This window comes from Phodopus roborovskii, unplaced genomic scaffold, assembly GCF_943737965.1.
Source record: "Phodopus roborovskii unplaced genomic scaffold, PHOROB, whole genome shotgun sequence".
Classification (NCBI taxonomy): Eukaryota; Metazoa; Chordata; class Mammalia; order Rodentia; family Cricetidae; genus Phodopus; species Phodopus roborovskii.
In genome coordinates, this window is record NW_026126511.1 from 679,625 (window position 1) to 705,496 (window position 25,872).

The 25,872-nt window shown below is 38.1% G+C and overlaps 1 protein-coding gene across 1 annotated transcript in view; it reads right to left on the reverse strand.

Annotated features, from left to right (window-relative positions):
- The window catches only part of Itgbl1 (integrin subunit beta like 1), a 172,912-nt gene that overhangs the window by 74,676 nt on the left and 72,364 nt on the right, over positions 1-25,872 (reverse strand). The window contains exons 3-4 of the mRNA XM_051195187.1: positions 8,770-8,916; positions 2,051-2,173 (exon numbers count right to left, since the gene is read on the reverse strand). Coding sequence (XP_051051144.1) covers positions 2,051-2,173; positions 8,770-8,916 — 270 coding nt within the window. The remainder of the gene's footprint in view (positions 1-2,050; positions 2,174-8,769; positions 8,917-25,872) is intronic.

Below are 25,872 nucleotides of genomic sequence, written 5' to 3' on the forward strand. Positions count from 1 at the left end.
AAATTTCCATACTTTATGTGCAAGTTCTTAGAGTATTTATAAAATTCAATGTCTAAAAAAAAAGTTTGTTTAAAAATAATCCTTAAGATAAGGGGTTAATTCTGAAAGGAAACAAAGTGGGGGTAGATCTAGGGAAGAGGGAAGGTAAGGGGAGCTGGGAGAGTTGAGGGAGAGAAAACTGTGGTCAGGATAATTGTATGAAAGATTTTTTTTCATAAAAAATGAGACAAGAGGTTAAGTAGAAAAGAAAACACATGTAAAGCTACCCTTTATTACTGACATAAAAAAGATTCAGATGAAGGGTGAGAAAATACTTTGGGACAGGGTTGCATGAAAAAGAATAGATCCAGAGTCTGATATTTGGGTTCAAACTTAAAACTGAAGAACAGAAAAGCAAAGTAGCCATCCACTAGTTCTTACTGCTACCTTAGGCTGAAAGGACTTATCCTGCACCTCTTAGCGTGGCTGGAGAATCTTGAGACTTCATGTCTTTTTATCCTCAATGTGGCTGGAGAATGAATGCCTGAAGTGGACTACTGAAGACTTGCTCATATCTTTCATACCTTTCTAGTGACCCCAGGTGCTGAGATCATCTTTGTGTCATCTGTTTCTCTTTAGGACTGTATCACTCTTACATAGATCTGGGTGGCCTTGAACTTAGGGAGTTCTGTCTACCTCTTACTCTTGAGTCCTAGGATTAAAGGTGTGTACCACCACCTCCTAGCTTCTGGTTTCTGGGATTAAAGGCATGTACATGGTTTCTACAGCTTATGGATGGATTTTTTTCTGACTCCTTAGGCAAGCTTTAATAAACTATAAATAGTATATCACCTCAGGACAGCAGATGTTTATTAAAACAAAATATAATCTTCAGGACAATGCATATTCTATACAACAAACAAAAATTTCTACTTGATTTTTCCTGTGTAGTATCGGTGTAAACTATAAAATCCTTTCTCAACAGATTGTTTTTATGTGAATGACAAATGGAAAGTTCTAGGATTCTGAGTAGCATCACTCCCACAGATTGTTACTGGATGCTAGCATCTGTGGTTAGAAATGCTGTACGATGAAATTCCAAACAAGTAGAAACACCAAGTAACAAAGGTGAAAGTTAAACATGTCCTACTGAATTCTTTCAAGTTATTTTTTTTAATCTGCTTATATAAATAAGCTTGGCTCAGAAGAGTTTCCTTTGCTTTTGTTTTAGCCTGGTTATACATGCTGGTGACTAGGACAAAGGTCATTCCAGTTTAAGATAAGAACATTTGGATAACACTACAAGACTATCTGAAAGCCACTCTTCTCAGGAAGCTGGAAACCACAAGGCAGGCAGGCAGCATAAATTGTGAAGGGTCAGAAACACAGTTCTAATGTCAGACACCAGCCTCGAGGCTGTCATACAAGTGGGATGGCCCTGGGCATGTTGATCATGTTGCCTATGTCTCTATTCACACTGATTGAATAGATACAATTGCAGAGTGAATCTTTCAGGTATCATAAGACATAATATGTTGCATATAAAGCATGTTTTACAGCCCTTAACAATAAGGAACATGCAAGAATTAACACAAGAAGAAAAAAGTGATGGAATGATAGTGACACAAAAAATGTGAGTGGAGTATTATCTACATGTAGGGGATGCTAAGAGAGGAGCTAAATTAAGTTAGCCATACCATCATACTCCTGTGTCTCCCATTAAGACATGGAACTATCTAAAGACTTTTGATTTAGAAAGAGACTAAAAATAACATTTAAGAGAAAAGAAAAAAAATAATAAAACACACACACACACACACACACACACACACACACACACACAATAGTAGCTAATGTGAGCAAAAGAAACACTTTCCTAATAGGACTACTTTCAGAATATGCTGCTGGCTTATTGCATCAGTAATGTTGCTCTCCTCTGGGGACAATCTACTTTTGCATTTAAATAGTTCTAGAACACTCTGAAAGCCTAGAATACAATGCAAGGGGTAAAAAAGAAAAGAAAAAAGAAAGAAAATCAGCAGCTTTAACTTTCCATTCTTAATATACATACCTCCACACACTTCTTCTGTTTCATCATCTATGCATTCTCTATCATCGCACTCACAAAATTTACCATAAATGAGTCCATTTCCATCTGAATTATCACACTTGCACCTGCCACAGTGACATGTACCTAAAGCAGTAAAACAATGAGAATTATAATTAATGATGCTTTCCCATATTTCTTTCAAGTAGGTAGAGAACTCAAACCAAATTAATGTTACAATTACACATTTCTGTGGCTATGGTGAGGTAGAGGAGAAGCTACTTATTTTTGAGATCATTGTGGCACAGATACTAGAATTTGTATTTCACAGTTATTATTATTGACCTCTAGTCGTTTAATGAGCATCAATGTGACCCCCTCATAACACAGAGGTCTGTATATATGTCTTTTTGAAACAAGTAGTGGATGAATATTGTCTAATCACCTGTGATAAAGGGAACTAAAACACTTTTAAGCTTCTGACTAAAGAAGAAATTTTGCTCATCTTCCCCATCAGTATTTGTTCAATGTTTTGCCTCGTGTCAAACCGTATTATTTATATACTAAATATTTAGATAAATATTAAATAATAAATGTTAATGAATGTACAAACAAAAAAATGTATGTACCCTGAGGGTGTCACATCTCAGCATTGGCTGACATTCTTGTTCTGAGGATGACAGGACCACAGTGGGTTTTCTTATGCACATTCCTGGGACCTCAACAGTATCTCAAAGCAGTTCAGAGAATGTTAGAGATCCTGGGAACATTAGATCTACCACAAGCCATTTACTTACTTTACCAGAGTGTTTAGCAATTCCCCACAAGAGTAATCACTTTTCTGAAATACAGTAATATTTTACTGGAAGTAACATTTTATCCAAACAATGTTAACAAATCAGATGCCTACCTGCTCTAATAAATAGTTTTCCACTTTGAATTGATCCTTACAGCAATTGACATATGAAATCTAAGACATTATGCGTTACCAAGATGGCCGTAATCTCTGGAAATTCAACAGGCAATCAGGTCACCCGTAGGAAATAATTGTGCTAACTAAATAGAGAAGTGCAAATGTTGAAAATGTGAGATATAGCTGAGAGCTGGTTGTTAAAGAGAAAATCCTGAGTAAGTAGTTGAGAACTGAAAGCCAAGCTAAGCAAAATAAATAATAAACAGTAAAAATAAGACACAAAAGCAAAAGCATCAGTGTTTGACGAACAAATAAAATAGGCCTGAAAAGTAATATCAAATGAACAAAATTACTAGATGGAAGCTTCTAGAAACTGTGTAGTTGATGCTAAAGATCTCCAACACCTGTATTTTCACAAGGACCACAAGAAAAGACACGCATGTGGATTAGGTGTTTATTGCTGTCACATGGGACATGAACTGAAACTGTGGAAAATGGGTGCTACGAAATGAATAATGAAGAAATGAAAAGTACTGTAGGATGTCACAGGCTGAATAAACAGTAACAGAGAGTTAAGAAAATACAGGCATATTTGAGAAGATTATTGGAAGGAAGAGCAGACAACATTTAGTGGCCAGTTGAGTATAAAGCATGGCAGGGGGGGAGGGAAGGGTCTTGAGAGAAATCAAGAATGATCTTTGGCCTGAGTGATGGTACAGCAGTTATTCTGTGCGTGGTTACAGGGATGAACACAGTTTTCTATTCGGGTACAATTACAGTCAAATGCAGGTTTTAATCCTGTCTGGGTAAGAATCATTAGTTTAAAAGCACTTCTATTGCTCATTCTAAGATCCGACATGTTCACATAGTCTCTTGTTCACAAGATAACTGCGAGGCTGAGTGACAAAACCAGTAGCCATTCTCTTCTGAAGACTCTGCTGTACCTGGTGCACAGGAGGCTTTCAGAAGACCATCAGTCTTTCCTGATCTCTCTTTAAAATATCAGCTCATTAGTCACAGTCTGAATATCTTTCCCAGACTCACCTTGAATCTATGGACCTTGATAGAATTCTTATTTTCATGCCTTCCACGTTCTTTTGCTACCAAAATCCCTGCAATTTGCTAATATCTGTAAGAGGGCTTCCTCTCACAAAATCACAAATAAACAGTGATTTTGCAGGATCTGACTGTGTTGTTTTGTACCTTGAGGGTAAGCCTGTGAATCTGACATATATTAAACTCAATTCTCTTGTACTATTTTTTTTTCTGAAGCCTATTTTAACTTATAAATATTACTTTAGATGTAAAGATATAACTTTTGGTACTGATCCATTTATTTTTTTTCTCTCATTATCACCTTTCGCTTTTACTTTCACATCTTTCTGTCTCGCTGCCACCCACATATTTAGTTATTAAGCTTTCTTGTGACCTATTATGCTATTGTCAATGTGCTATTTCTGAGATAATAAGATAAAGAAAATTAAGTAAATGAAAGATCAGAAAGAAAAATGAACATGATACAAATGTACACCTCCATATTTTATAAACATACAACACACACACATGGAACTAGAAACTACACATCAGAAAGACATTCATAATAGAGTCAAAGCAAGTGTTACACAAAAATGATTGGTTCTGCAAGGGGAAAACAATGGCATTAGCAAGAAGTAAATTCTTAAGTTGTTGCTGATAAATGGGAAAAAATTCCAATAAGTGAATTGAAATGCAAAGAAGGCTTATGGTAATGAGAAAAAAAATGAGTAGATAATTATGGTGAAAAATAACAGACTAGGTAAAAATCTGAAGAGTTTGAATGACAGAATGTAATGAATACGTGTGGCAGAGATGAAGAATATTGGCTAAGGATTTTTAAATTATCCTGGAATACCAGGAGTCTGCCATGGTTTGGCAGCAGAGAATCTTGGTGAGAGATGCATACACACAAGTCATTTTCCCTCCAGAAAGATGAGCAGGAACTATCACTGCCTCCAAGTTTCATGAGTCCTCACTGACGTCTTCTATTGGCAGGCTCATTCCCATCCACACATGTTAACCATTCCTCACCAGAGTGGGAAGTCTCCAACAGCTTAGAGACTTCCTGCCTTACCATCCAGCAGGATTCACATATGAGCCTCTAAGACATGGCAGATGGGAGCCCAGGCAGAAGTGCCAGACTCCTGTGTTCCCGCTGTGTCATCCTACGTCTCCCTCTTGGTTGCCAGTCAATCACACTCTAGGACTGGTAGCTTTGTACTTGATTATTTTAGCTCTAGTTTTTCCCGCTGCCTAACAAAGGTGTTTCTCTCTACAGTGACTTACCAGACTTGAACGCCAATCTACCCTCTGTTCCAGGGTGCTGAGGCTTCACCTTGCTTGGCACATTGTCACTGTTGAGGAAGCTCCTGGAAATGTGGTTCTCAGTTCCTTCTAAACATGCCTTTCAGTTCATGCCCCACACTGGTTACCTCTTCTCCCTCTTTTATACTCTGTACCCATCAGCTTCCAGAGAATCAATGAAAAGAAAAGACAAAACTACTAAGGGAGATGTCTTAGTTAGGGTTGCTATGTGATGAAACACCATAAGGAAAAGTTAGGAAGGAAAGGGTTTATATGACTTAAACTTCGACATCACAGTTCATCATCAAAGGAAGTCAAGACAGGAACCTAAGCAAGGCAGGAACCTGGAAATAGGTGATGCAGAGGCCATGGAGGAGTGCAGGTTACTGGCTTGCTACTCATGATTCCCTCAGACTAATTTCTTATAGAATCCAGGACCACCAGCCCAGGGATAACACTGCCTACAGTGAGTTGGGACACCCACCCCATCAATCAATAATTAAGAAAATGCCTTATGGAACAATTTTCTCAATTGAAGTTCCCACCATTCCAGTATGTCAAAACTAGCCAGAACAGGGGAGTAATACAATTTGGAGTGGCTGGTAATGGAATAGGCTGGTGGAAAATATTATTAAAGGGGAAGTTGATGAGTACAAGATTGGCAAAGCAGACCAAAAGGCTTGGACATGAAGACAAAATGTGAAGGCAAAGATTAAATCTAAATTTGCATGTAACTTTTCCTTTTGCCCCAGAAATCTCACTCCTGATATTTGTCTTGATAGTAAGATCTCCAAAAGAAGGAAAATGCAAATAGCCCAAATAATGTCACAGATTATTATTTATAATTTCCAAATAATAGAAGCTCCAAATGCCTAAGTATAGGAGGCAAATTGAGTAAATGGCACTGCATAGAAAAACTCAGTACTGAGCTGTGGAGAAAAGAATAGGAAAGACTCTCAAACATTCAACACTCATGTGGAGTTGAGTGACAGAGGCAGAGGCAGACTGCTAAATATCGTAGTGATCTTGCTGCCTTGTATGTGAAGTATAAAAGAAAAATACTGGTTCTAGAGAGATAGCTCAACGGGCAAGGATGCTTGCTCCACAAGCATGAGGGCCTGATTTCAAATCATCAGTATCAGTCAAAGCTCTGTGTGTCTGTTACCTCAGCACTGGAAGGCATAAAAGTGTGGTCCTAGGAGTTTTCTGAACAGACAGCATAATTTAATTAGTAATCTTCCCAGTCAATGAAAGACCCAGCATAATTTAATTAATAACCTTCAATGAAAGACCCTGTTAAGACAATAAGGCAAAATATCCAAGATACTTCTCTAGACTCTATATACCTGCATAGGTATTTGCACTTGCATACTCCTGTGCACACACTACCTCCACAAAACACTATATTAAAAAAAAAAATACTAAGAGAGGCTCTGACAAAGGAGGGGGAGGTAGAAAGCCCAAAGCAGCAAAGTTAGTTTCTTACAAAGCTAACACTTCCCAGATGTGAGAGATTCTCTATTCACTAAAGACAGTGATGAATCTCTAAATATGCCTTCTGCATAGCGTTGCCTTTGGACACCTCTTCATCCTCTATAATTTTATTAATAATGAAGGGAAGATGAGCTAACCAAAAAAGACTTAAAAGTAAAAGCAAACAAATTAATAAGCACAAGTGTATTTCAAATGAGCATCATAAGCACTCTAAAAAGAGATTCAAAGGAAACAAAAAGAGATTCAAAGGAAACCAAGTAACTTATGACTATAGCTTTGACTAGACCCCTAACCTGAGGCATGGTTAGGGTGGAATGAGGGTAGGTGAGATCGAATTGGGACTAAGTCCATTTTTGGTTTTGTATTTATTTTGTATAGTTAGATATATGAACAATTATTACAAATCAATTTCAGATGTGGGTAGTACAGAATTTAGAAAATAAATAAATGCATTGCTGCTGTGAGAAGGCATCATGAAAGCCAAATTGAGCAACATTTCATTAAACAAAATAAATAAAAGCACAGTGGTTGTGGTGGTTTGAAAGAAAGTGACCCCCCCCCAAAAGGAGTGGCACTATTAGGAGGTGGAGCCTTGTTGGAATGGGTGTGGTCATTTTGGAGGAAGTGTATCACTGTAGAGGCAGGCTTGAGGTCTCTTATAAGGTCAAGTCAAGCCCAGTGAGACAGTCTACTTCCTAGTGCCTTCTGATAAAGATGTAGCTAGAACCATGTCTGCCTGCATGCTACTATGCTTTCCACCATGATGATAACAGATTAAGACCTCTGAACTGTAAGAAAGCCACCCCAATTAAATGTTTTGCTTTGTAAGAGTTGCCATGGTCACAGTGTCTTCTCACAGCAACAGAAACTCTAACTATGATGGTGTGCATAGTGGCACATGCCTGTGATCCCAGTACTAGGGACAGAGGCAGGAAGCCCATACTAAGTTTGAGTCTAATCAGGAATATAGGGAGAACTAACCCAGCCTGGGCTAACCAGTGAGACCTTGCCTCAAAAAATTCAAACAGCAACAACATTAATACAAACAGCCTCAAAAAAATAAAAAAAATAAAAATAAAAAAGGGGCTAAAATATAGGTGTTTTTGTGTCTGTACAAATTTATCAGTTCTTTGAAGTAAAGAAAAAAATCTATGAATTATAGAAAAGTATTTATAAAATATAACATGGTAAATAAGGATCTGGGAAATGATAGACTGATGGATGTTCATTTGGGGAGAAATCATACCAGAAAAAGTTGACCAACGCAGGTTCCCATCCCAAGGATGCCTCTGGATGCTCTCTGTCCTCAACCAGGAAGTAAGAGAGTAACCTGGGGTCCTGGACCCCAAACCTAGTACTCCTGGTCAAGCCTACACCTGGCCCTACGCCACAATGGGTGTGGTCAGCGAAATAACTCCTATGAAATACATAAATATTTTGCAAAAAATAAAAATCAGCAAAACCAAACAAACAAAAAATCTGAACCAACCAAACAAATAAACAAAAAAAAGTTGCCATCATTAGAACCTCAAGAAGGTTCAAAACCAGTATCTGAAATTTCCATGGAATTGAAAATTGCAGTTTTTTGGGGTTTTTTTTTTTCTTGTTTTTTTTTTTTTTTTTTTTTTTTTTTTGCTGCTAAGTACTCTTGATCTCTAATACAGAATAATTAAGCCGGTTGTGTAAGCCTTAATCAACACTTTAATCCAGCATTCAACATCACTGCTTTCCACGTCCACAGAACATCACTCAGAGTCATCCCTGATGAATACCTTGCTTGAAGGATTCATCAGAAACAGCTGGAGAATCTCAAACTAGCAAGTCCCAGCAAGATGACATCCTTTTTCCTTATCAATTTATCTAATTATTTTTTAAAAAATGAATATTTAAAACCAGTCCCTTTCAGATGTTCACCATTTCTACATGTCTATAAAATTCAATCAAAATCCAAAGTTTGATTATTTTAATGAAGAACTTACAGGGATGCATCTCTCACCTGCATTGGAGCAGATAACATCTTGAGAGTTCTTGCACATCTGGTTGCTGATTTTTTTTGTCAGGTCACACTTGGTTGGGTACTGGCAAGCTTCCCCGGACCAGCCCGCATCACACTTGCACTTGCCACAGTCACAAGTTCCATGGCCTGAGAGAGCAACAACATCTGGTGAGACTCAGACTTTTTCTTTTAACCAAAGAGGGTCTATCATAACAAGGACTCTTAAGGGTGGTGTTCTTTCTGCTACACTGTCGATCCTGGGCCCTCATTGGGACTCCTCTTGGATATCTTGCCTGTGTCGTGGAGATTCTGCAGCTTTGGATCTGCAGGACCGGCCCCTTCACATGCTCATCAGGACATAGATGGAATGGATGTTGGGGTGAGCCAACTCCATCCCTGGTTCTGAGCACGAGCAGTCAGTCCACCAGATCTTCCTTATCCATCCTCCTCAGCACTGCCTCATCTCCACCCAAATGCAGACCTCAGCAAGGGAGGGGCTGGTTCTCTTGCACTCACACCATTGGGTGGCTTACTTGTCAGCACCACCATGGCCAGCTCTACTGTGTTACCCAGGCAAGGTACAGGGCCACACTCAGGAAACTTGGGGACAGGCAGGGCCAGCTCTGCCACTCTCATGTCCCTGAGGCCAGCTCTCACACTTGTCATATGTGGTAAGAAGAGCCGGGTAGGGCATCTCTCCCTCACCCATGCCACCACATGCCAAATGAAGGCAAGACCAGCTCTCTTATGCTGATATTCTTGGGCTGGCTGGTTCTGCACCATCTCCACCCTTGTCAACATGGTCAGCTCTACTGGGCTGCCCAGGCAAGGTGCAGTGTCTCATCTCCCAAGTGTTTCAGCTGGTGAGAAGAACAGTTCTGCTTCGTGACCCTGTGCCAGCTTTCCTGCCTAGAGCAAGTGACAAGAGACAAGGGGGGAGGGGTTCTCGCCCTTCTCATGCCCCAGCATGACAGATGGACGAGTAGTAGGACCAACTCTCCCATGCTCATACCCTCAGCCAGCTCATCTGCAGCCTCATCAACAGGGTCAGCTCTGCTGTGCTGCGCAGGACAAGTGCAGGGATCTCTTTCTCCAGAGCGCTGCAACCAGTGAGCGGCAGGACCAGCTCTCCGACTTTCATGACATCAGGGCCAGCTCTCCCACCTGACACATGGTGAGGGAGGGGGCCAGGGGTGTGCATTTCTGCCTTCCCTATATAATTCAACTATTTTGGTTATCTGGTGCCTCTCATCTACTCTCTTTGGACCTCCTGTCTGATGCAACTGGTTTCCCTGTCTTCCCCTCTCCTCTCTCTCCTTCCCCCATCTCCTCAGATGGCTCAGGGACATATCCAGGGAACCTCCCAGATACCCCTGACTCTGTCTATGCCCTTTTATCTGTAATAAACTTTCTCCTCCACCATGTTCCTTTACTTTTTGTTTCCATTCATCTAGTGCTGAAACCCAGGGCCCATCATGTCCTTCCTTTTCTTTTTATTTTCTTTTTTCATTCAATGTTAATCCAAATTCATGAAGTGGAAAAGCTTCTTTCAGTTGGTAAAGAATCTTAACATTGTATTGACTTTTTAATGACATTAATTTGTTAGGTGAACTGCAAGTATTGACAATTCTCCCAGTTGCATTTGAACCATTTCTAATGGTTAATTACAATAAAAATGGTTCATATCAACAGGAAAGGATACAGCATTTATCTATAATATAAATAACTATGGAATTAGTGATTGGTTGATTCAAGAATAAAATGACTACCCCATGATTCTTTTACATTGCATGGAACATCTTACATTCTAATTCAAAGATGTGTGTGTGTGTGAGAAGGGGGGGTGAGAGATTGAGAGAGAGAGAGAGAGAGAGAGAGGGAAAGAAAGCCAACATTTTGTACTTTTGTGAGTCAAAGATTACAAAATTGTAAAGAATGATATTAAAAGATAAAGAGAGAGAAAGGGAATTTATATAGAATAGGAAGAGATAGTCCATGCCAAACTGACCCCAAGGATCACTGTGGAAGCAAAGTTCTAAGGAGTTTATTTCTCACTGTGGTCCAGGGAGACCCAAGTTCTATTCCAGCATGATCTCTTCTTATCAAATTCCATATTCAAGACATTACTTCCAGGCAAGATCATGTCACATTTATAGAAGCAAATGTTAGGACTTCATGTATTGCTTTGTTCCACCCACAAGCAACAGAGAAGCACCTCCAGTCTTCTCCTGTCTCCCAGATATGTCATTCATTCCCATCATGATTACACATTTCTTTAAGTCAGAGTATAACCCCTAATCCATGTGACCCAGAACAAGGTTCACACTTCTCAGGTCAAAAGGCAGTTTTAGATAGCCCATGTCTACATCAAGTCCTAGCTAGAAAAGTAGTCCCCAAGCCTCTGTAGAATGAATAGTTTTGGTGTTTCTTTTCTAAAACTTCAATTTCCATAGCTTTGAAATTCAGTGTTTAAATGAATAATGCAGCATACTTGACAACAAGCCCATTGACCTTCAAGTAAGTTCTAAGGTGTCAAGGGAAAACAAACACACAAAATAAAAATGTCAGAGAAAAGCAAAATAATACCCAGCCAATGCAGTAGGGACAACACAAGCAGGGTTTCTTTTGTTCTTTGCAGGCTCAGCCATGGTGAAGCCAGTCACACACACACACACACACACACACACACAGAGAGAGAGAGAGAGAGAGAGAGAGAGAGAGAGAGAGAGAGAGAGAGAGAGAGGGAAGGCAGGTTGTGGTGAAATAGTAAATCATACCTAATCTCCTGGGTGAACTAACTTTTTGCTCCTACGATGATACAGAAAGAATAATTTTTTTAAAGTTATCAAGCCATTGCCACTAGTTCATCACTACCTGATGGGTTTTAGAAAGAGCAATGTGAAAGGATTACCCTCTTCCTGAAGTGCTGGTGAGCTCCTTAGAAGGTGTGGTAGTATGTACCTAATTGCCTCCCATAAACTCATGGGGAGTGGTAATATTAGGAAGTATGGCTTTGTTGCAGTAGGTATGGCCTTGTAGAAGAAAGTGTGTCACTGTGGGGAGGGGCTTTGAGGTCTCAGATATGCTCAAGCCACGTCTTGTGTCTCAGATCACTTCCTATTGCCTGCAGGATCAAGAGGTGGTGCCTACTCTCAGCTGCTTCTCCAGCACTGTGTCTGCCTGCATGCAACCCTGTCCCATCATGAGAGTAATGGAGAGTAATCTCTGAAAGTGTAAGCCATCTGATTAAATGTTTTCCTTTTTAAGAGTTGACATGGTCATGGTGTCTTTTCACAGCAATAAAAACCCCAAGACGGAAGACATCAGAGAGCAATGTAGAAATTGGATGCTTTTACATGTACAGTAATTGTTTCCAACTAAAAATAAAAATGCTTTTAGTGCTGAAAATACTTTAAAGCCAATAAGAAACTATACTTCCCTCTGCTGAACAGAAGGAGCAAAAATGAGGAAAGGGTAGCACTTTTCTGTCTTTCAAATCTCCTATCTTATAGGGAAATAGAATCCCAAGATGAAAACTCCAGGGATCATGTTTACTGATAAGCAAGTCCACCATATTTGGGCCCAGGACTATGAACAACCCATCTGTGGCTGAGGACCCATGAGGCAAAAGAGACTGAAGCATCACAAAGGAGGCTTTGATGAAGTACATTGTAAGTAAACTTGTGAGGAGAGTAAGAAAAGGGACCAGCAAAACAGCATGAAAATTTGCAGGGAATGAGACCTGGAGGACAAACCTAGACCACAAACAGATCTTTTGGGAAACTGGATAGAAACCAGGGAAGCCTGCAATCTCCTTTAGCACGTTTTTCTTTTAATTTGTCAGTGCATTGTGTTACGTAGGATGTTGACAGCAGAGAAGGCTGAATGAAGGGTGTGCAAGAAGCTGGACTGTGTTTTCAGCTCTTTTGGGAGTCTAAAGTTATTTGGAATTCAATGTATAAAACCATGAGCGTGCTGTATGTGATGGAACCAATTTTCTCGCTGTAATTCTTAAAACTAACTTTAACTCAGATGCAATATTTATTAGGTAATGTACACCATATGTGTGTGAATTTGGCACATATTGGCCAAATTGGCATACTATATCAAAGAGAACTGAATAGTAGCTGCTACACATATTTAGAAATTCAGTCAGCAAAGGAATTGTTTCCAGAGAGGGTATTTTACTGGCATGGTGGACAATTGCCTACTGATACAGGCCTGCTTGCTCTGGTCTCTTCTAATCAGTGGTAATTCCTAAACTCTCCCTGTGTTGAAGACATTCAGATCTCTGAAATGTCTAACTTTTCTTGTTGTTTTTATTCAATGAAGTTTTAATTTGTGATTTTCAAGCACATTGAGACTATAGGTTAACAAAAAGACATAGATACTTATGTCCACAGGTACAGGGTCATGTGACAGACTTGAATTTCTTTCAGTGTTACTTTGAAGTTTGTGATATTTCACAAGCACCCCCACGGTCAAATTTCCACTCACCACCTTGTGTGTAATACAGATTGAAGCAACACTTGGAGGTTATGCAAATAACCTGCTTCTGTCTAATATTTTTACCATTATCTTCAGCATTTATCACAGTCTGGTCCACATTTAGGAACAACTTAGTGGCAATTTTCTATTTCCTTTATTCTCAACATTCATTTCTTTAACCACAGAATTATTTCTTCCCCTCATTTGTTTATATGATATTTTTTTAATTTCTGTATGTACTTCACATATTTTTTCTTTTCATAGCAGATATAATACTATTGTTTATATTATTGTTAAAATTCTACTATCTTTGAACATTAAGAAACCTTATATTTCTTATTTGGTCTTTTAACATATACATACATATAGTTTTGTATATTATATATATAGTATATATATATATATACATATATATATATATGTCAAGCACAAAGTAGTTTATCGTTATTCAATTAAATAGAAACAGACCTGTTAGTTATATTATATAGCATTCACTATATACACAGAATTTAGGCAATGCTAGTCAAATTTTTTCTTTAACAGCCACTTAGAATCTGTCTATAGATTCTCTCTAATGTAAAGTTTAATCTCCTGTTAAAAATAAACAACTTTGAGTCCTCCAACTTGCAGAATGATAAAACTTTGATTCTATGAGGGACCTATCTATGTTCTTAAAAATGTTTTGGCTGCATAACTTAATTGCTTTGATTTTCTATGTAAAATACAGAAATGCACTGATGATAAGTAAAAAAAAAAATATGCTTTCAGAGATTTTTACTGGGATTTCATAGAACTAATGAACATTAAGTATCTTACTATTACCCAGCATATAAATATAATAAAATACTTTTTGAGTTTTGAATGTTGTATCAGTCTGTTTTGTTGTCTGAGATATGTTTTGACATAGTCTCTTATATTTTACATGTATCTGATGTGGGATAACGTTCTTGATCACTGTAAAGACCTGTCACTCACATTGGTTTAATAAGATACCGATTGACCGGTAGTCGGGCAGGAAGGGTAGGCAGTGCTACCAAAAGAGGAGAATTCTGGGAAGAAGAAAGGCAGAGATTCGGTCAACAGCCAGATGCAGAAGAAGGAAAATGAGAATGCCTTACTGAGAAATGGTACCAAGTCACATGGCCACAGGACCGGGCAGGACAGAAACTTCCATCTACGTTTCTGGCAATATTCATTGATAATTTATGTATCTGTGACCTTTATTTATTTATATTTACGTTGTGTTTGTTTGTTTTTTGAGACAGTTTTTCTCCTTGTAAGAACTCCAGCTGTCCTTGAATTTATTTTGCATTCCAGTATGGCCTTGAACTCACAGATATCAGCCTGCCTCTGCCTCATGATTAAATGTGCTGGGACTTAAGGCATGTGCCAACACTGCCCAACTGCGTCTGTGTTCTTAAATTACATTGGTATGACATTCTCTTTGTTGTAAAAACATTATTTAAATTTAGTTTACAGAAAAGCTTGAAAAGATGATTTGAGATATTTCTCAATTTTTCATTTGGGGGACAGAGGTTATAGTAATTAATATCATATTATCCACAAGTTTTGGTAGAAATTTCTAGTAAAACCATTAATGTATACTACCTTTTGGTGGTGGTGGTGGTGTCCATGTTGTTTTTAGACAGGGCTTCTCTGTGTTGCCCTAACTGTCCTGGAACTAGGTCTGTAAGCCAGGCTCTCCTCAGAAGTAGAGATATGCCTGCCTCTGCCTCCCAAGTGCTGGGACTAGATGCCTACATCAGCACTGTCTTGTAACCATCTTTTTTTTTCTCCAAATGTTTAATTATTATTTAATATCTTTCTTCGGTAATGGGGCACTAAGGGTATCTTTTTCACTTTTTTTCATTTTGTATGTTGTACCTTTCAGTAAATCAGCCCATTTCATTTAAACAGTTGAGTTATAACAAAGCAGATCAGCCTCTTTAACACTAGTAGCACTAGCTATTAACCAACTTATTTTTTGAGATGCTCACAATAATTAACTTCCTGAATTTATTTGCTCTGTCGCGTATTTTATCAATCGTATTGATGTTTTCAAAGAATTACATTTTGAAATTTTTGAGATTTTTCTTCTTTTTTAGGTTTCATTAATTTTTCTGTGAACTTATTATTATCTCATAATTCTCCACTCTGAGTTTAATTAGGTGATCCTTGCTTTGTGTTCACAACTGTGATAATTAATCTTAAATATTTCTTCTGTCCCATTATAAGATTTTGATGCTAAAGATTTTTCTGTAAGTACTCTTCTTTTACTTCACAAAATTTGCTATATGGTGTTTTTATTTTCACTTAGGTTAAGATTTTAACACCCTGTGAAGACTCTTCTTTGATCTATGGATTACATAAAAAAGTACTTTATATGATACAGATATTTTAAAAAGGATTTATCAGAAATGTTTCTTTGATTTTTAATTCATTTCAGTATGGTATAATGCTATAATGTCTCTTTTAAATTTCCAGAGGCTTACTTTATGGTTCATATTTAATTTCTCTTATGCATTCTGTTCTATATGTAAACTAGGTCAAATTGATAAGGGTTTCATTTAGGCATTTTATTCTCTCTTCGATCCTCTGTTTGCTCTATCGATTACTGAGCATGGATTTTCACGCCTCCAGCTGTGATTATTGATTCTCCATCTTGATTCCAGCTGTGTCATTTTACTCTTCATGTTTTTTGAGCACCACCCTAAGTGTACACAATTTCGCTTGCTTGCTCTGCTACAGAATCATAAGCAGTTACGTCTTGGTCTTGTTCTTACCTGAATGCTTTAGAGTCCATGTTCCCCAAATCAGCATGGTTGTTCTATCTTTGAGCACACAAGCATTTGAATAAATTACATGTTTTTCATTCATTTACTTTTGGCCTATCCATAGCTTATATTTTAACTTGTTTCTCACATGCGGCATGTAGTTGGAGCTTACTCCTTACCTGACAGTCTCCATCTTTTAATTAGCATTCTCTGATCACAGCTTAGAGTACTCTTATACTGTTGAATTCGTATTTATCATCTTTTCATAGCTTCCATTAACATTCCCTGATTATATTTCCCCTTTCCACTCCATTCTCTTTTGTCACTTGAGCATAAATCTACATTGCCGTGTAGTGGGTGTCCTGGATGCACACTATAATCCTTTAATTAATCATAGCTCATTTTCAACGTGGTGTTAGGAACATAATAGGGCAATTACTCCCTCTCGTTCTCTATGCTGTTTTGCTTTTGCATTAACATACCTTACATTAACCGTAAGAAAACAATATGCTGTTCTTTAGTTTTTCATTAGACAGCTGTCTTCAATTTAGATCAAGTAAAATAAGGAGTTCTGTTTCATAGTAATGTATTTCGTTCCTAGCCATCTTCATCTGTTTGATAGCCCTGATAATTTCTAGTGTCATATCTTTCTGCCTGATGAAATTTTTATTTTCTCAGAGTAAAACTGCTGTGATAAATATTCTTATACATAAAATCTTTCATTTTTATTTTAAAAAATACTTTGGCTACATACAATAAATATTGCCTTTTCATTCCTTTCAGTGCTTTCAAAATGTCACTCCATGTTCCTTTTGCTCACATGATTTCTGACAAGAAGTCCCCAAAGATTATCGTCTTTGTTCTTCTGAATTTAATGTATCTGTAGTCCCCTGTCATTCCAAGATTTTCTGTCTTTATTTTGAGAAAAATTGAGTACGATAGAACATCCTTTGAAGAATGTGTTCTTTATTTTTTTCCATACATTCCCTCAGGTGCCATTGGTGCCCTAGAAAATAGCATTTATTTGTCTTTCACCAAACAGAGAGGAAGGTTTTTGTTTTTGTTTTTGTTTTTTTCCTATAGGGAAATCAGGACCATGCATATGGAAGGTATCATAACCATAGGAATTTGCTGATCTTGCTGAGGTCTCTAGTCAGCAATTTCCAATCTCTTCTGTAAGCACTCAGTGGGATTTTATAGGAAAATGTATGAGGACAGTGTGAACTCCCCCCCCCACCCACACACATAAATACTACTGCAGCCTCAAATCCCATGCCTTATTACATATTCCTCAGGGCACACCTGCTTTCCACTGATGTCCCATGAGACCCTGACTGTGACCCCTAGGAAATTTAGTGCTCACTCCTTGTCTCCCTCCAGCTGATCTTCTAATCCCATAATTGAGCCTAGTTGCTTATCCTGTGATTCCAGAGAACACATAGGAATCAGTAATTTGTCCAGTTTTCTTCAGTGACAAGGTATAAACTATACTTTCTAGCTCTCTGCATTCCATACAGAAACTAAAATTGCAAGTTTCTTATTTTGGGAGAGGGTGGGGAGGTAAACTCACCAAAAGAACATAAGTAATTGGAGCTTGCTTTCCTATCTCTTGCAAGGCATGTAGCCCATATTTAAAATCAGATTATAAATATGAATGAGGATAATATGTGCCACCAGTAATACAGTAATTCTTAACCATTTTGGCAGTGCTTGCCTGTTTTACATTTTGAAATCACACAACAGGTATATAATGTGCAATTTGAAAGTATTTGTTCATGTATAAGTTGCTTAACTGGAATAATTTTAAAAATTAAAATTTCCCTGTTGACTTAAATTTAAAAAACACTTTCTATCATTTCTATTGACTGTGATCTTATCATAAATAAGACTAGCTATAAAATCAGATCCTGCTTAGGTGCTGAATAAATGAGGTATTGTTACAGCCTCAGAGCAACATTGAAGTAGATGTTTTCATATGAAAGTTTAGTTGGCCATGCCCAGTAAAACCCATGTTCTTTTTGTTCAAATAAATAAATTCCCAAGATCTTCACTATGCCCTACTTTGCAACTGATTCCAAAATGCTTACTTAATAATGGATAATCTCATTTTCCCCCTAGTCTTTTTGAGACACTGTTGATTCCCTGGCCTTCTGTGCTTCTATAAAAGGTTCATTTTTGAATATCACAATTATTTCATAATTTGAAATAGAAACTTGGCTGTTTTCAGCATAGGGTCACTAGCCATGGTGAGCTTCTCAGGCTAACAAAAGATGGCATTTTATATATCTATGCTTCTTGTTCCTGGGAACAAGAACAATGGAAAAGCTGCACATAAAAATCCTTTTGTCTCCAAATTAAATGGCCTTAGTTTTAATCTTGCCATGACATAAATAAGCTGTGTGATCTTGATGAGGAAAATGGAATTGCAAAGGAAAGTGAAAGCAATAATTACTGGCTTCTTACACAGTGGCAAGTACTTTATGAAAGCTAGTCCATTTAATTATCATAATGAGCCAATACGATAGATTTCATTACTCTGTTTTACAAGTGAGGGGACCAAGAGCCAGTGTTTACTTAGTTCCTGCACTCAAAATGCACTCAAAATTTCTAAAGCAGAAATGAGTGGGCTGAAGTGAGCCATGGTTCCTGGAAATGTGATGTGAGGAACTGTGGTCTGGCTCTGGACACCGCAACCTCTGCTTTCCCTGTTTCTTGTTAGAACTCACATGTCCAGAATGTCATCACACATACTCTTTCTGAAAAGAACAAATTAGGGAACACTAAAACAAGTAGAAATTTAGGACCCTAGTCATACAGTTTATCTAGATCTTGTTAAACTCATCTGTAAAAATAAGAGATTAGATTGAATAACTAAGACTAAATTTATTTGGAAAATCTGACAATATAGACAAAGTAATTTTCTTTTCCTCTTAACTAAGTAAAGCAGACTCTTCACAGCAAGAACTAAACAAAAACAAACAAATGAAAATCCAGGCACTGGTTGACAAAGAAATATCAAGTAATTGTTATTAAGTCATATTTGATATTCAAACAACAATGAAAAGTTTAAAATTCTATTTTGTAGTCAGAGCACACATTAAATATTAAATACGCCAGTCAGCTTGTATTTAAAGCTGATTTGAATTAATTCTGATAAAATTGGGCCTTAAAATGGAAATTTGGTAACTTGAGATTGATAGATAATATAGCTACTATTTGGGCACAGCTCAGGTAATACATTTCACAAACTCGAACATATCCATACATTAAATTCATTCATAAAACTCAAGCCCACAAGCATTACTTAAATAAGGATTTAAAAACCCTCTAGGTGTTGGTACAAATTCTGTCACAGTTAACTGAACCATCGTGGGTTCTATAATTAACCCTTTCATTCCCATTATCTTATTCAGGGAGAGAGTCATAAAATAAAAATAAGGTATGTGTTCCTTAATTATAACCACATGCAAGGAATTGTGTCTTTATGAGTGTATTAGAATTATCTTCTGGCTCTGCTTAATCTTTCTGAACCCCAAGAAGTGTATCCTTTTCCTGCCTGAAAATACATTGCAATAAGAAAATGTGGTCTGGTCTATGTCTTATTCATTCAAGAGAGGAACAGCCAGGGATCTGGAAAAAAAAATGTTCTCAGGTCTCTTTCCCTTCTAACTTCAAGTCCTAAGACTATATCTGAAAACACATATGTATGATGTATTATGTGAGGAGTAACCTTGTAAAACTAACCTAAAATATCCCAGAATGGTCTGGAGAGATGGGCATTTTACCTCCTGAGCAAACTTGATTCCATGTCAAAAGAATCCACATAAAGTAACACACTGAAGTATGTGTCTGTAATTTCAGCACTTCCATGGAAAGACAGAAGGCAGAAATAGGAGAATCTTGGGAAACTCATGAGCTAGTTAGACTGGTATGTACAGTGGTGAACGAGAGACCCATTGTTAAGGCAACTGGAAGATGAGGAAGGTATCTGAGCTTGTCATCTGGTCTCAACATTATGCAAGCGCCATGACATGAATGCAAACATATGTATATATCAATATGAATATATATTACAGGACCTGAAAGAAAGGAAATGAATTTACCAGAACTGATGAAACTCTGTAAGCAATCCTACCTCCCTTTCCACTTCACATAAACACATGTGCCAAGGAACCCAGATAAAATGAAATGTAATATATGATGCCTTCAGAGAAGCTAAGAAACAAGGAGGTTTAAAGAGAAATCTGGCACTAGGGAATTGTACAGAGACCTACAAGCAGGTCGCCAACTAACAATCTAAGCAATAGTGGAGAGGCTACCTTAAATGCCTTTTCCCTATTATGAGAATGATGACTACCTTAACTGTCATCCTAGAGCCTTCATCCAGTAGCTGATGGAAGCAGAAGTGAGATCCAAATTAAACACTGAGCCAAACTCCTGGAATCCAATTTCAGAGAGGGTGGAGTGATGAACAAAGGGGTCAAGACCATGCTGGGAAAACCCACAGAGCAAGTGGGAACTCGTGGACCCCAGTCTGATAGCTGGGGAGCCAAGGTAGGACCAAACGGGGCCCCTGAATGTAGGTGTCATCTATGAGGACTGAGCAGTCTATGGGACCTCTGGCAGTGGAATCAGGATGTAATCCTAGTGCAAATGGACTTCAGGAGCCCATTCTCCATGGAGGGATACTCCCTTAACCTAGAGACATGGGAGAGGGCCTAGGTTCTACCCCAAATGACTTGACAAACTTTGATGATCTCTCATGGAAGGCCTCACCGTCCCTGGGGAGTGGATGGGGATGTGACAGGGGTCCGGTGGGGAGCATGGGAGGATGGAAGGAAGAGGAAACTGGGATTGATATGTAAAATAATTTAAAATAAATAAATAAATAAATGATAAAATTATAACATTTTGTGTTAGATGTTCATGTAGATTGAAGTATTCCATCCTAGAAGGAGTAGGAAGTATTGTAAAAATCAAAGACCATCCACCATTTAAAATATTCAAGAAACTCAGGAAACTTACATGTGTCATATGGCTACTCCCCAAGTTATGCAAGCAGTGATCAATTGCAGGCAAGAATGGAGGGTTTCCTTCAATATGGGTTTGCAGCATATTGTGCAGGGAACTCTAGGGGTACAATTTCCATTTGTCATCATCAACATTAGAGGAGGCTATCCATTAATGGAGCTGACTTTAATTCTGCCGTGCCCCTGTAAATAACCCCAATAAAATAATTGGTGTACTGGGCTAGAACCAGGTACAATAGTATTGATTTTTTTTCACTTTGACTTTTTTTTTTAAATCTGTTATCTATATCCTACTCTGGATAAACATATGAACATATGTTTGTTCAAGTATTTACAGGACATTTCACACAACAAAAGGTTGAGACTTCTTAACCAAAGAATGTATTTCTCTTTGGTCATTGAGGTCTACAGTCTGAAGGGGAAAATGATGGGAAAGAACTCTCCCTCCATTAAAGTAACCCACTGTTTAAACAACCACTGAGAAAAATGACTCTGGTACATGTTTATAATCATTCTACTTAAGGTTCCTCTAGTCTCCAAACCTTGTTTTTGTTTTTTATTTGTTTGTTTGTATGGTTGGTTTTTCAGAAAACAGGTCATCTTTGTCTGAAAACCAAGCCAAGTCTCTCCCACCAACAATATAACACACCTGTTTTCAATGGAGTTTATGAAATTCCCTTCTGCAAACACAGACTGCCAATTGGGCCTATGCGGTAGGTTTGCACTACAGATTTTCTATTGCTACTTAAGTTATTCCTTTGCAAGAGGAAAGTGAAATACCATCATTACCTTGAGATGATCAGTCAATTTTTTAGAATTATGTTTTCTCCATCGACAACTATGAAAGAGCAAACAACAATCCCTTTTTCTTTTCCTCTTCAGTTAAAAACTTAAACATTATGTATTTTGTATTAAGTGTATTATTAATCCTCTAATTCTAATGTCTTTTTTTACTAATGCTGGTTCCCTGATGTCTACTACAAGCTGGCATGAAGTAGGCAGCTAATGAAAGCAATCAACAGCTTGGCTGCCTTGACTTTAAAAGAAAAAAAAATAATTTCCTTCCATGTTGGTAAGAGGACTAGAAGGCATAGCTGTTTCTGCAGTACAAAACCAGCCATCGGGAAAATGTATGTCTGCAGTTGTCATGGAAACTAATTTGAGCTGGATCTCATTCATTCTTAAAACTTTTTAATCACTTATGAAATATTTCACAGAATTTAAGAGGTAACTCATGGATGAGATAAAATACATTAAAAATAAAGTGTCACTTTTGATTTTCTTTTTGAAAAGATAAGACTTCCAGATCAGTAGACAGAAAAATTAAATTAGAAAAAAAGACCACATGACAGGCAATGTGTTTTCAGATATAATACTCCCTCTGTTCTGATACTCCCACCTGCTTTTTTGAAGAGTAAAATCAAGATACAGGTCACTCAACAAACAGAGTTCTAGAAATCACCATAGCGTGGCAATAAGAGGAGTAGTCATGTGTGTGTATTCAGGTGATGGAGAAGGAAAGCACAGTTTGCCATAGTAACTGGGGAACACTTGGATATTAAAGAAAGTACACAGTATAAGTGGAGATAATACTCTAATAATATGGACAAATGGCAATATGATCAGCATTCAACCTCCCCAGCCCTGTCATGATGCCCTCCAAACCTGTCCATGACTCCTGAGCTATGCTTTACTATTCTGACAGCCCATAATTATAACACTTATAGTTCATGTTAGATAACTTTCCCCTAATTTTACATTTAAACAAATCTCACGTTTTAATCTATTCTGGATGATGGGTTTTTACTTGCACCAGCATAGTGATATTTCCTTTGGAAAATAGATGTACCAAGTTCTTAATGCATGAAAAAACACAAATACATACCAACCTACAAATAACTTGGATTCTCAAAGTGGTGTCCAAAATGAAAAACCACTTAACAGAAGAGGAAATGCTTGGAGACAGTCCAGTAGAGACTCATGCAAATGTTTGAGCTCTTCTCTGTCACTCAGCAAATGGAGCAGGGCAAGGAATGAGGTTCTTCACTGATGTTATTCCTGTTTCCTTCCTTTCCCTTCAGGCTCAGAGGTCATGCCTAGGCCTTTCTTTTCACAAAGATCTAGATTTCTTTGTCTCTGGTTCTTAGAGATTCCCATTCCTCCCTCCCCACCACATGAACTCGGGCACTTTTATTAGTACTTCCTCTTTAAACCATGGCGCTAAGCAAAAGTCTTCTGTTCTTTCTTCAATGTGATCAAAAGCCTCTGTAAGCATGGCCCTTGCTTTTAGTCTCTATCTCAGTTCAGTCCTATCTTTTCTGTCCAGAAAGACGGTTGTCACTCCAAATCTTGACTATTAATTCCAATCAAGATTAAATACTGCCTTTGTACTGAGGTTTCTCTGAGATGACTAATGCGCTTTTTATCACTTAACTCTATTGACATTTAAGTCCTTACCTGATGGGCTGCTTCTTATGCTGTCACCCTGTCCTCTTTCTCCCACGCCTTCTTGCCTTTCTCTGTATCCTCACCCTCCTCCATCATCTGTACACTCTGCAGAGAGTACAGCAAACCCAGCCATCCACTGCATCTCAGAAAAGGTGAAGTCAATCAAAGCAGTAAATCAGACTATGAAATTCATCTGGAAGAGAGTTTATTAAGTCTAATGATAGTCTTTATACTACTATATATTACTATATCACATTAGCCTATAAACAGCCAGAGCTTAAACTCTGTTTATTTATTTGTTTCCTAGGCATGGACTAGCAACTGAGATGTAGAAAGCTTGGGTATATGTGAGGATTTTTTTAAATTAAAAAACCTATTTCCTCTGTCTATACTCGGTTTCAAAAAACAATATTTATTCTGCTACATGCACATATATACTATTTTTCATAACTTTACTAATATATCATGCACACTGTTCTGAGCCATGGTTCATTTTCCCCTTAAAATACAGTTTTTAGAAGATATTGCCAAGTTATGTACAGGAAGACTAAAGTTGTATTTTACCCTAATTTTATTCTTTTATATTTTATTTTTTATTTAAATTAAAAACAATCTTACTTTACATACCAATCCAGTTCCCTCTCCCTCCCATTCCCCCATTTCCCTGAGCATCTCTCTAAACCATCCCTATCCACTCCTCAGACAGAGTGAGGCCTCCCATGGGGGATCATCAAAGTCTGTCACATCATTTGGAGCAGGACCTAGGCCCTCGCCCCCTGTGTGTAGGCTGAGAGAGTAACCCTCCATAGGGAATGGGCTCCAAAAGGCTGGTTCATGAGCTAGGGATAATTACTGGTTCTACTGCCAGTGGCCCCATAGACTGCCCAAGTCCCCTAACTAACACCCACATCCAGGGGACCTGGTTCAGTCTTTACAGGTTCCCTAACTGTCAGTCTGGAGTCTGTGAGCTCCCACTTGCTCAGTTCAGCTGTTTCTGTGGATTTCTCCAGCATGGTCTTGACCCCTTTCATCACTCCTCCCTCTCTACAACTGGATTCCAAGAGTTCAACTCAGAGCTTAGCTGTGTATCTCTGCTTCTGCTTCCATCAACTACTGGGTGAAGGCTCTAGGATGGCATTTAAGGTAGTTGTTAATGTCATTATAGAAGGGCATTTAAGGTAGCATATTCACTATTGCTTAGATTCTTAGTTGGTGTCATCCTTGTGGATTCCTGGGAATTTCCCTAATGCCAGTTTCTTGTTAAGCCCATAATGGCTCCCTCTATCAAGGTATCTCTTTCCTTGCTCTCCTTCTCTGTTCTTCCCCCAACTGGACCCTCTTTATCCCTTATGTTCTCCTCCACCCTTCCCTTCTCCCCTCCTCTTCCTCTTACCTCCCTCCCCTCCCCCATGCTCCCAATTTACTTAGGAGAGCTTGTCCCTTTCCCCTTCTGGAGGGTTTGTTGTACATGTATGTCTCTCTTAGGATCCTCCTTGTTTCTTAGCTTCTCTGGGGTTCAGATTGTAGGCTGATTATCCTTTTCTCTATGTCTAATATCTACTTCTGAGTGAGTACATACTATGTTTGTCTTTCTGTGCCTGGGTTACCTTACTCAGGATGGTTTCATCTAATTCCATCCATTTTCCTTCAAATTTCAAGATGTCACTATTTTTTTTTAACCACTGAGTAGTACACCATTACTTTATCCATTCTTTAGTTGAGGGGCATCTATGTTACTTCTGGGTTCTGGCTATTACAAATAATGCTGCTATAAGCATAGTCGAACAGATGTCCTTGTTGCATATGCCCAAGAGAAGAATTGCTTGGTCTTGAGATAGATCAATTCGTATTTTCCTGAGAAACAACCATACTGATTTCCAAAGTCACTGTACAAGTTTGCATTCCCACCATAAGTTGTCATTGGTGTTTTTGATTTTAGCCATTCTGACAGGTGTAAGATGGTGTCTCGGGGTTGTATTGATTTGTATTTCCCTGATGGCTAAGGATGTTGAGCAATTCTTTAAGTGCCTTTTGACCATTTGAGATTCCTCTGTTGAGAATTTTCTATTTAGATTACTACACTATCCTTTTAATTGTATTATTTGGTTTTATCCTACTTTTAAGCTAACAAAATTAACCTGATTCATGTTCACAGATGGTCACAGAGGGAATGAGATGCTGGGGCCAAAGTCGAATGCACTAATTACACACGGCAGGAACAGTAACTTCACTATCCTTATGAGACAAGTTATCAGAGCTCCTGAGGCAGGAGAGTGAGAACCAGGCTACACTTGCACAAGCACTTGACTGTGTTATGGGACAGACACCCCAGATCAGGAGTCTCAAGCCCTCTTCCATGGTCA